The sequence below is a fragment of the Terrapene carolina genome, unplaced genomic scaffold (assembly GCF_002925995.2).
Source record: "Terrapene carolina triunguis isolate 2854851 unplaced genomic scaffold, T_m_triunguis-2.0 Scaffold194, whole genome shotgun sequence".
NCBI lineage: Eukaryota > Metazoa > Chordata > Testudines > Emydidae > Terrapene > Terrapene triunguis.
The window spans coordinates 4,505,371-4,517,981 of record NW_020664545.1 but is presented as its reverse complement, the minus strand read 5'-3'; the positions used below and the strand labels follow the sequence as shown (position 1 = coordinate 4,517,981).

General features: G+C 57.6%; 1 protein-coding gene across 1 annotated transcript in view; it reads left to right on the top strand.

Moving 5' to 3' along the window:
- MIDN (midnolin) overlaps positions 1-12,611 on the top strand; it is a 100,643-nt gene that overhangs the window by 75,018 nt on the left and 13,014 nt on the right. Inside the window, exon 8 of the mRNA XM_029912281.1 lies at positions 700-888. Within this exon, the coding sequence (XP_029768141.1) occupies positions 700-888 (189 nt within the window). The remainder of the gene's footprint in view (positions 1-699; positions 889-12,611) is intronic.

Sequence of the window (12,611 nt, the reverse complement as noted above, 5' to 3'; positions counted from 1 at the left end):
CACAGCAGGGGGGCGGAGGAAAGGAAAGAGTCAGTGACCGGCCCAGGGTTGCACAGCCAGGCTGTGGCAGGGCTGGGACTCAACCCAACTCTCCTGAGTCCCAGCCCACTGCCTTATCCATACCGCCTGTGTTTCCTGCGTGAGTGAGCAAGGCGCAGGAGCCTGAGGTTAAGTCTACACTGCATACTACGCCCGGGCTCTGACTCAGGGGTGAGGCCAAGCCCCTTCTCGTCCACACGCAAATCAGTCTGACTGGGGTCAGCAAGCCTGCTGCCGCGTGGGTGTGGATCAGAGCCCGAGTCCCACAGAAAGTCAGGGCCAAGCCCTGTTGATTTGCAGCATGGCTGCAGCTCAAGCCGGGGACCTGGGTCAGAAGGGCTGCGCAGTGCAGTGTGGACGCGTTAGTGCGGCTCTGAGACCCTGGTCCAGCCACTGCCAGCCCAGGTTTACTATGCAGTGTGGACGTCCCCTGAGGGCTTCAAGTTCCCCCCGCCAGGTCTCCAAGCCTGCAGGCCGACGGCTCCCATCCCCTGGACATCAAAACCCACCCGATCGGTTTGCCGTAGCCAAGGGCAGCATGGCCCAGTGGTGACTATTCCCAGCTCTGTCACCGACTCCCTGTATGAGCAGGGACCAGTCGTGTCCCCTGCTGGCCTTTGTCCATCTTCTCTGTCTGAGACGCTCTGTGTGTCTGTGCAGCACCCGGGCAACGGGCCCTGATCCAGCGTGGGCCCTATGGGGACCTACTGAAGTTCAGGGGACCCGAACCCTCAGCAGGTTACATGGGCACCGCTCCCATGGACGGCTGCTGCCGCGTTGCCCTGCTGCACTCTGCCAGCTGCTCCAGCCCCGAGCCTGAGGCCCGCTCCCCGGCTGGCACAGACGCAGGTTAGATTTGGTGCTCTCCGGCCTGGCCCAGCCCCTGGAGCTGCTCCCAGGAGTGGGGCGAAGCGGGCGCAGGGGATTGGAGGACGATTTCAGCCCAAAGGAACAAGGGACTGATCGTGCTACACGTGCACACCCAGAGCTCGACCTGGCCCGCAGGCCCCCTGCTATTCCATGCACGGGGGCCCCCGTCTCTGAGTGATGCTGCCCTTCGGCCCCAACCTTCAGCACCTCCCCCTGAAATTCTCCTGCAAAGGTGAGGCTGAGCAGCCCGTTCCCTGGCTGGGAGAACACGGGGAGCGTTGATGACAAGCCGCTGTGAGCAGCAGGGGCTGGTTTGAGACCTGCAGGGTGAGTCACCGCACACTCAGGTTGGGGGGGTGGGGGGGGTCCCAAAAAGAGGCATCTGTACAAAAAAAAAACATTTGATCCCATCGGAAGCCCCCTCTCCCGCCCCCCCCCCCCCCCCCCCCCGAGGGGCACTGACGCGTTAGCCAGAGAGGAGTGAACGCTCTGCACATACGTGTGAACCTGGAAACACACGTGTGTGCATAAAGAGATGCATTCACATGCATGTGTACATGGAGACGCACATGCATGAACACGGGTGCAGAGACACGCATGCACACACAGATGTGTACACAGTCACAGACATACATTATTCCTATAATATAATCATCATCATCATGTTTATTACGGCAGGGCTAAGGACCAACCCAGAACAGGGCCCTGACGCGCTAGGAGATGGACAAACACAAAATAGCAGAGAGTCTCTGCCCCAAAGAGTTTCCAGCCCAGACAGACACCAGGTGGGGAAGAGGTAGAACGCACCAGCCCAACGAACCATGTGATGGCAGCAAATGGCACCTTAGTGCCACAGTTTTTTGGAGGGGATGGGGAGGGGGCGCGGAGAAGAAGGCCAGGGTGGAGTGACGCCGAGGTGAAGCAACTGGGGATGGGGAGGGAGAGGGTTGGAGCACACAGCCAACCATGCAGGGCAGAGAAACTCCAGGCAAAACTGCTGAGAGTTCTTTGCATGGCCAGAGGTCCCAGCTTTGGCAGGCCAGGGGTCTGCCTTACTCAGGTCTGCTGTGTCTGGGGGGCTGCTGGGACGAGGGGTGGCCTAGCTGGACCCCAATGTACCCCCTCCTCCCTAGTGCGGCACTCCCTGGTTTGGCTCTTTCTGCAGCTGCTTCTAGGTGTCCTGTCATGGGGACGGTACATGTACATTGAGACACATGCATCCCCGTGCAGGGGTGCATGGAGACACGTGCAAACATCCGTGCATGCACACACATGAACAGGGGCACACGCATGTACAAGGAGACACACCAGCACTCAGGCACGCACGTCACCCACGTGTACACAGAAACACCCACCTAGCTGCAGACACCCGCAATCCCAGAGAACTAGAAGGGGCCCACCTATGCCTTAGAACGACGGCTGCAGGCAGAGACCCCGAGTGCGAGCTAATCTACTCGGCTGCCGGCTTCAGACCATTGCCAGCCAGGATCCCCCAAAGGGACAGACACGTTCTCCCACAATGCACTGCAAAAGCACCCCTACGGCGGCGGCCGCTGGGGGGATGTGTCCCCAGAAGTCTTAGCGCCACCCGCGAGCGAGTAGAGCACCAGGGTGTTGCAGCATCCCACCTAGTCCCATTGCCCCCCCTGCAGCGTGACTGCGGCCCCTCGTAGAGGCAAGAGGGTGGGTCCCTCCAGCCCATCCAGAGCAGATGCATCCTTACTGCCACGACCCCAACCTGGCTGGACACTGCTGGCATCTGACTCTCAGCGCCGCCCCGCCGTGATAGATGGAACCACAAAGTGCCGGCTGTGATTCCCCTCTCCACGCTCGGCTTGCTCCTGCCCTGCCGTTTGCACTGGTTGGACCCTGCAGCCCAAAACCCAGGGCCCTGCACCTCCCTGGACACTGATCAAATGGAGAATACTGCCCCCCCCCCCCCCCCCCGGCGGCCCCCCCCCCGGGGGGCCCAGTGCGGCGGCCCCGGCGGGCCCCCACCCCCCCCCCCCCCCCCCCCCCCCCCCCCCGGGTCCCTGCACCCTCGCCCCGCTGGGCAGGTACGGGGCCAGCACGTCACGCACCCGGGCAGCTGGCCATGCACACAACTGGCCAGCCCCGCGGGGAGGAAATGCACCGTGGGCACCGCAACACGGATGTGAGCACGTGTGATACTTGTCCCTGTTCTGTGCAGCCTGGATCCCCCGCACGCGCCACGCTAGGGACATGCCCACCCGGGCGCCGAGCGTCATTCTGAACCCACTCGCACACTGCAGGGATGAAAGCTTGACTCATCCCGGGCCCTGCTGCGGAGAGGCTGAACCGAGCTGTGCATGCGTATGGCACAGGGGGTGCGGGAGGCACAGAGAGGGGCTCCAGGCCTGGACGGGGTAGGGAAGGCCCTATCCCAGCTGCGGAAATGCCAAGCTCAGTGCACGGGGCTGCAGGGCTCTGAGTACAGGGTGTTGACACCCCTGGAGCGGGGGAACCCCTGGATTTTCCCCCACAGCCAGTGGGGCAGGCAGCAACCTGCCCCCAGACACAGCCCCACAGCTGGAGGCCACACGGCTGGGAGTACAGCCCGCAGCCGTCCCGCTCCCAGGGGCCACTCCTCGGGGAGGTGCTGGGTGGAGAGACCTGTTCATTGGGCCCAGGGGGAAAGGCTTCCAGCCCGAAGATGTTCCCCCCATGCAGAGGGGTGAAACCCAGCGACTTCGACAGGGAGCTCCCAGGGGCAGCGAGGGACCAACTGTGTGCTGTGTTTTTGCAGCGCCTGGCGCGGCCTGACAGGGGCTCCTAGATGTTGCCGCCATACAGACAACAGGGGCTCCCATGTAGACCTACCCAGGGAGCTGTCATCTAGCTAGCGTGGGTACAGACTCCTCCCTCCCGGGCCTCCCCGGACCCCGGGCCTTGCGCTGGCAGCTAGCTTGCACTGACGTCCATGCGGCTGCTCCCTCCCTGCTGTCAGAGCCCACTAGATCAAAGCTAGTTTGAGTACATCTGCCCGGTCTGCAAACACCCCTCCCACGGCAGGGTAGATGTATCCAGAGAAGGGAAAGGCCCTGTATCCCATTCCCTGCCCCCCTGAGCCAGCCAGTTCCCCTGCCCTGGGGCCTGAGCGGAGCCAGCACCCCCTAGAGGAGGCGGTGAGGAGATGAGCCCCCTTCTCCCCAAAAAAGGCCAGGGCGTTACAGAGAGGGAGGGCAGCGGGGTGCAGGCAGGGGCTGGTTGGGAGGCCAACAGATGCGTTTGGACTGAGATGGCTGGGGGAGGTGGCAGTTTCCAAAGGAAGGGACGTGAGTGTTATTCCCTGGAGTCCAGCACTTTGCCCGGTCTGGTGGGTGAGCCCATCTGGGAGAAGACAGACCCCTGAGCCCGGAGCTAGGACCCACTCCCCTAATAGGGTGACCAGACAGCAAATGTGAAAAATCGGGATGGGGTGGGGGGTAATAGGAGCCTATATAAGAAAAAGACCCAACGATCGGGACTGTCCCTATAAAATCGAGACATCTGGTCACCCTATAACCTGGCATTGCCAAGCAGCTCCACCTCCCTGTGAGGGTCGGGGGCGGGGGAGGCGCTGGACTCTGAGCTGCCACCACCGGAAGAATGATTGGATTTTCTGCTCCAAGATTTTGCTTCAAACAAGAACAGCTACAAACTCCACCCCTCCAGCTCAGCCCTGGGACACCCCCCCCCTCCCCCAGTCGTTCCTTCCTGCAGGGGTAAAGGAACCGAATCCTGCCCATCCCTGGCTTTTTAACCTTGACAAGGAACAAAAGGAATCCTGCCTGTGGCCTTGGTCCATTACCAGATGGCAGTGGTAGAATTGTCAATAATTAGGCAGAAGAGGCAGGAGTGCTCAGTAAATATTTCTGTTCTGTATTTGGGAAAACGATCTCGTTCTAGCACAAAGAAGATGAAATACTTTCCCTTCCAACAGTAACTCAGGAGGATGCTGAACACCAGCTGCTAAAGTTACACATTTCTAAATCAGTGGGTCCAGATCATTTGCATCTAAGAGTTTTAAAAGAGCAGGCCGAGGAGCGCACCGCGCCATAAGTCGTGGAACACTGGGGAAATTCCAGAGGACTGGGAGAAAGCTAACCTTGTGCCACTGTTTAAAAAGGGTAAATGGGACAACTGGGTAATTATAGACTTGACTTCGATCCCAGGCAACGACTGATAGTGGATTCAATTAATAAAGATTTTAAAAGGAGGCGAATACAATTAATACCAATCAACATGGGTTTATGGAAAATAGATCATGTCAAACTAACTTGATTGCTTTTTAAATAAGATTACAAGTCTGATTGATAAAGGTCAGGGCGTCAGTGTAATCGGCTTAGACTTCTGTAAGACATTTGAGTCCGTACTGCAAGACATTTTGATTAAGAAACTACACAGTCAACAAGGTACACCTGAAAAGGCTTCAGAACTGGCACGCGTTAACTGGATTAAAAACTGGCCAACTGATAGGTCTCAAAGTGTAATTGTAAACAGGGAATCATCGCCAAGCTGGTGTGTTTCAAGCAGGGTCCTACAGGGATTGGTTCTTGGCCCCGAGCTGTTTAACACTTTTATCAATTACCCAGAAGAAAACATAAAGTCATCGCTGACCACGTTTGCAGATGACGCACAGCGATCTGGATCACTTGGTAAGCTGGGACCAAGCAAAGAACGGGCATTTCAATACGGCCGCATGGCAAGTTACGTGTCTAGGAACAAAGAACGTGGGCCATACTTACAGGATGGGGGACTCTATCCTAGGACCCAGCGAATCCGAAAGAGACTTGAGGTCATGGTGGGGGAATCCGCTGAGCAGGAGCTCCCAGTGCGACGGTACGGCAAACAGAGCAAACGTCACCCTGGGATGGACCAGTGGGAATCTCAGGCAGGAAGAGGATAACCTCTGGATCTGGCACTGAGGCTGGACTACTGGGTCCAGTTCTGGTGCCCACAGTGCAAGAGGGAGGTGGATCCAATGGAGCCGGTTCAGAGAAGGGCCACAAGCAGGACTACGGGGTTAGAAAACCTGCCGCACAACGAGAGACTCCAGGAGCTGAGTCCGTGGAGCTGAACAAAGGGGTGAGGTGGCAAAGTTCTCCCCCATGGTGCCGCCTGATAGCCCAACATGGCCCGACTTGCCCTGCCACAGGGTCTCCGGCGCTCAGGTGCACCTCACACAGGGTCCCAGGCTGTGCAGCTAAGACGCTCTCCAGTTCCACCCCTTCCCAGGAGAGGAGGAAGTGCCAAGGCAAAAGGGGATCCCCCAGCCAACCTCCGGTGGGACCCTCCCCTCCGTTCCCTTCCCTTCCCTTCCTTTCAGGAACCATCTTCCCATGTCCAGTCAGTCCGTGCCTCCCGACCCCCAGTTTGAAAACCCCCGGTCTAGCGAGAACCAGTGCCTGGATGGACTAGAAAGAAGGGGCATATTTCTAACGCCGAGGGCAATTCACCATTGGGACGACTTACCAGGGGCTGCAGTGGATTTGCCATCACTGGCCATTTTAAAATCAAGATTGGAGGTTTTAGCTGAGGGAAGCGCCATGCCCTGTGTTATACAGGGTGTGTGTGTGGGGGGGGTCAGACTTGATGACCTCAGTTATCCTTTCTGGCCTTGGGGAGGAGAACTTGGGTGCTGCCTGGACACAGGCCGCTGTGTGTTACTGAGCATGTGAGCGTCTGTGGGTGTCCCCACCCCTGGCCCAAGCCAAAATGTCAGAAATAGTTTGTGGCGATGCTGGGAAGAAGGGTCGGTCCTTTTTTCTTTTTTTTTTCAGTCTGTTTTGGTTTGTGGCTTGGCTGCAGTTCTGAGGGGTCACCGGATCCAAGTGACTGAGCTGGGTGTGTGCGTGGGACTGGGTGTGTGCGAAGGAGCATGTGGTGTCTGAGTATATGGCTGGGCGTGCTGGGGAAGGCTGTAAAAGTGGCTAACGGGGAGCGGAGCACGGAACAGCCCTTCCGGGAGCCAGGCACCAGAGAGGCTGCTGGGAAAATCCCCAGCAACTCATGCATTGCAGCCCAGGCCCGCTGAAGGGGTGCCCATCACCACGGCATCCAGGCAGCACCTACAGCATAGAGGACCACGTTGCTTCTGCCCAACAAAGGACTGGAGTCCCCTCCCCCCTTTCCTGCCGCTTTCCCAGCGGGATCGATAGAGCGAGGAAAAAGGGAAAAGAACGAGGAAAACCTGCCTGATCCTTCTGGGGCGGGAGGAGGGATCTGACCCAAACCCATTTGCTCCTTCCTGGTACTGAGGTTCCCTCGGATGGGGAGAGGAGAGTGGAGAACTATGGGAGAAGATGCAGGGAAGCCAGCCAGGCTAAGAAATCACATCTGTCTCTCCCTTTCTGCTAAAGAAAAACACACACTCCCCAAATGTCCTTCCTCCTCTCCAGCGGGGTGGATCCAGATTCACTCCTGACCTTTCACGCCCGCTCAGACGCCGTCCATTCCAGACCATCCCTCCAATGGGCTGGCCTGACTGTCATTCACGGTGCTGTATCTCTGCCCTGGCGGCAGGTGGGGCATTGGCGTGTCAAGACAGTCCCTGCCCCAAAGAGCTTCCAATCAAGGCATTTTACAGATGGGGAAACCGAGGCACAAAGCAGTGAAATGCCTTGCCCAAGGAGAGAGCCAGGAATAGACCCCCAATTGCCTGACGGCCCAGCCTGTTCTCGCCTGCCCCACCTTGGGAGAGTCCTTGATCAAACCCTGGATAATAGGGACACCGCTGCTGAGGTTTTCCCATAAACACCTGATAAGGACCCTTCCCACCTCTGCATTAGGAGTCAGTGGAGGTTAGCAGATAAGCACAGGGAGAGGGGCAAAGTCTTGCCCTGGATTCTGTTAAGCAACAGGGAACAGGCTGCATGGGAGGTGGGGGGTTAATGGCAGCAGCACTGGGGCATGCATTAGAAATGGCATTCTGTCATACATTTCTAGAGCAGAGGAGTGTGGCTTAGTGGTCGGAGCAATGGCCAGGACTCCTGGGTTCTATTCCCCACTCTCCAGGGGACTGAGGTCCGATGGTTAGAGCAGGGAGCCAGGACTCCTGGGTTCTGTGCCCAGATCTGGGAAGGAAGTGATGTCTAGTGATTAGAGCTGGGAGTCAGGACTCCTGGGTTCTATTTGCAGCGCTGCCATCAAATGGATGAGTGACCTTCGGTGAGTCATGTCTCTCCATGACTCAGTTTCCCCATCTGTCAAACAAGGACAATGACACTGAGCCACCTCACAGGGGGCCGGGAAGCTCCATTGGTTAATATTGGTGAGGTGTTTTGAGATAGGCTGATAAGAGATGCCAGAGAAGGGGCAAGGGAGGGGAATGTGGCCAGCAAGATGATGCTACAACAGTTGTGGGGCGGGGTGGGGAAGTCACTTAGGTTAATAAAATGATGGAGGATGTTTGTTACATTAGCACCTACAGTCTGAATAGACAAAGGGTAGGAGGGGAAACTGAGGCACAGAGAGGGGCAGGGTTATACAATAGGGAGTGGCAGAGCCAGAGAGAACCCAGGCCTCCCAGGGCAGTGCCCTATCTGTATGATGACATCCAATTCGGCTCCCACTGACACCTGTGCAGTGACTGGGACGGACTCAGGGCTTGGATCTCGGCAGCTCAGATTCCCCTGCCACTGAGCACGTAACCTCAGAGCCGTGCAGCAGGCCAGAGGCAGGCGGATGCCCTGCCTGGAAGGGTTCACTCACCCATCAAACACCTGGGCTGGCCAGGGATGCTCTGACTCATCTGAGCAGCTGTCATCTCTCCAGGCAGTTTCCTTCCGGGGCCTTTAAATAGCAAGTGTTGCTGTGGGGAGAAATTGACGTTAGAATAGCGAGCACCCTGTGAACCTGCGTCCCTCTTCCCATGCACGCCACACCTCACAAGTCCAGCTCTCCCCTGGCTGAGCTAAAGGAGCAGCTCCATTGACCGGTGGTGGTAGTAGGCTATTATCCCCTATGTGGTGCTTTTCCAAGCACACCCCTGCTCTCATGAGCCAGAGGCTGCCGGGAGACTCAGCCTGCTGCGGTAGAGGGAACCTGAGGGGTCAGAGATCCCCACACGCTCCAGGGCCCCTTTCGTGCAGCTAATGTGGGGCTCGGGCTGGCAAAGGGGAAGGAAGGAGGGTTCACGCCTTTTAAATTAAAGCGCTGGTTGCTATAGAGATTGGGCAAACTGTTTGGGCTGAGTCATGGAAACGGTCCTGTTGTGTGCGTCTTCAGGAGGGGCACTCCAGCTGTGCCGGGGGAGGGGGAGCAGCGATCCAGCTGTGCCAGGGAGGGGGAAGGGCGAGCAGGAATTCAGCTGTGCCAGGCGGCTCCTGTTATTGCCTCAGGGCTAGAAAGGGCCCCCCAGGAAGCTGCCCAACCCAACAGGCTGAGCTCTTGGCATGTTGCAGCAAGGCCTCTTGGGCAATTTCCATCCCACTCCCATCACAATGCAGCTGCCTCTGGCCTAGGACCCAGCAGCTGTTTAAGAACCTCACAAGAACGCAAGGCAATAGCTCCAGGTAGCATGTGAGAAAGGACACAAAGACTGTAATTAATTGGGGGGGGGGGGGGGGGCACAGGGGCCTTCTCAGCTGCCATGGAAGCCACACATCACTTCACAGCAACAGCAGGAAAAGAGCTCAGACCCTCCTGCTCCCAGAGCCCCTGCCTTGACATCTGAGCTAAAGGAGAATCCCCATCAACAGTGTGCAGTATAGGGCTAATGACACACAACACTGTCGTTCTCATTCCAAGCAGCAGAGGGTGTGCATACACCCTCCCCCCTTAGCCGGCTCATTGCAATACCATCCTCGGGGGAGGGGGTCTCTGAGCCTGGCAGAATATAGTTACCAGGGGCCTGATTCATGGTTGCCCTGAAACACCCTTTACTCTAGCTGGGGTGGTACAAAGGGGTAATAAAGATTCCCTCCACCCTAGGAATACCCCAAGCACAGAGAACCCCTATACCTCGGTCCACAGTGGGGCATGCCAGGGCACAGACTGGCACACTCCCCACCCTATGAAGACACGGCCCTTCTCAGCCTCATCGTGACCTTGGCTTTATCAGCTGGCCACAATCTTTGCACCTTTTCAAATCCAGCTGCTTCGTGGGCTGGGCAGGTCCGGGGAGTGACAGGGTGTTAAAAACCAAAGTCCTGAGCCATAAAGATTATACAGCCCTGACTCCTCCAGGTGCTTTTCCCCTGGGCAGACCCTGACTCAGGCCAGGACAGCCTGCTTCCCTACGTTCCTCCTCAAAGTTTCACCCGGAGAATTCCCTTCTGACCCCACATGCTCCAGTTGCTGCAGCTATGTGAAAGGGCCCGAACCCCTTGCCATTTACACCAGCGTAAATCTGGAGTAGGCATGCCATTGGGCAGCTGGAGGAACACACAAATGGGGGTGACCGAGAGAATCTCCCCCCCACACACACATCCAACAACATTTAGAGAGAGTTTATGAGCCATAACACGGGGCCATGCAAAGAGCGGCCCAGGGTGGACTGGGACAACGGAGCCCTGTTGGTGCCCCAAGCGACGTCTGGTGGCACAGGGATCCAGAAATCCAGAGCAACACCAGCGAGGTCACTTGTGGCTTCCACTGGTGCCCAGGAGGTGAGAATCCATCCAGGATCTGGGGGTCCCAGCTGGAGAGAAGGTTCCGTGACGCTATTTATTAAGGATTAGTGCAAAATTTCAAAGTGCAGATCTTTGCATCCGGACTGAGAAACGTCCTGAAATGCCCCAGTTCTGGGGGAATTCAGCTTGGGGGTGGAGGGGAAATCAGATTCATCTCTAGCTAATATTAGTAGTTAGTTACATTATTAGCCATTAATTATCGGGTCAAGCTCATCTCCGCCTGTTGTTCACAGTTCTTTATATTATTAACCTTAATTAGCCATTATGGGCTCAGGCACATCTGTGGCTATTGTTAATTGTTAGGGATAATAATTATTATTAGCCAGCAGTCCCTGGAACTGAATGAGGGCAGAAAACAACGACAAAGCCGGCCAGAAGGAAAACCTGCAGCTACGACAAGAGAAAGGGGCCTGATCTCCCCGGCCGAGGCAGCAGCACTGGGGACATGGGCGGAATGAATAATACGGCAGGTTGGGCTGGTATCTGGACAAAAGCAGAGATTCCAGACAAAGGAGATAAGACTTGGACTTTGCCGAGAGCGGTGGCTCCATCCTTGGGGGCTGCCGGGCTCCCTGGCAGGAGCCAGTGTCTGTCCGGTCGCTTTGCTGGGGATTTCAATCAGGGATTTGGGGCCTTCTGGGTTCAGACTCTTCCTCTCCCGCCGCCCCCACCAAAATAAATTTCCCATGTGCTTCTTTTTCCTGAAGGAGTGGCGCCCCCTAGTGGGACCCTGGGGCAGGCCACAGCAGGGGAGAATGCAGCACAAGCTGAGGAGGGAAGTGAGCCAGGCAGAGGGGCGGGTGAAAGAGGGATACAGAAAGGGAGGGGGAGGGATGACAGGATTTTCCCTGTTGCAGGAGGCAGAGTTCAGTCTGTCTCCCTCCTATGGAAAGCTCTCCCCCCGCCAGCTCAGCAATGTGCCCACGGTGCAGTCTGCAGGGGCAGAGGCCCCCGGGGATCAGCGCCTGGTGGTGTCACTTCCCCGGGGAAGGTGGCGACTCAGCAACATTCCACAGCGCCAGGACCCTGGCCGGCCGTGCTGCAAGGGCAAGCCAGTCCCCCCAGCGCCCTGAGCCCAGTCAGCCCGTGCCAAGGGCAGGCAGGGTACCAGGATGTCCCGTGCCTTTGCCCTTACCAGAGCCTGGGGAGGGGGTCTTCCATCTGCCCCCCACCCGGTAATCGGACACAACGTCTCTTTGCCCCCCCCCCCGTTCAGTGGTTGGGGAAGCTCAGGCCCGAGAAGGGGAATGACTTGCCTGAGGCCACCCAGTGAGTCAGTGACAGAGCCAGGAATAGAACCCAAGAGTCTTGGCTCAGCCACCCGTGCACTGACCACTAGGCAACACTTCCTCCCTGAGAAAGAACCTTGGAGTCCTGACACCTAATCCAGTGAATTAGCCACTCGACCGCACTCCACTTCCAGGGCCAGGGATAGAACCCAGCCTGTGCATTAACCATTAGACCACAATTCCCTTGCCAGTGAGCTGACAAGCCACGGAGGAGGAAAGGAAAACAGCTTCCTCTCTGTAGCGGAATCCCCCAGTTCCAGCAGCAGGGACCCTGTGCGGCCAGGGAATGAGCCACCTATGGGCCCAATCCTGTCACGGTGCGCAGGGATGGCTGGGACTTTCCAGGCCAACGTGGTGCCTGGCACAGCCCAGCCCAGAGCCCAGCAGCCGGGAACGCTCGGGACACCACAGGCCTGGTTGGCGGGGAGGCTGAGAGCCTGCAGCTCCCATTGGCACTTGCTGGAATCGTGGCTGCCTGGCACCTCTGCCAATCAGCCCAGGGCTCCCTCCTCCCCCCACAACTCTGCTGATGCCCCCCCAGATTCAACCCACAGCCCCCCACAGCAACCCACACAAACTACTCAATCCCACCCTGCCTATTCCACTTCTAGACAACTCCTTCTGTCCTGGCATTGCCCTCTGCCATGGGGCTCAGCCCAGGACTCCAGGCCCCTCTCTGCTTCTTCAGCAGCAGCAGCCGGGGCTGGGTTTGCTCTGTTGGGTTGACGTATACACACACACACACACACACACACACACACACACACACACACACACA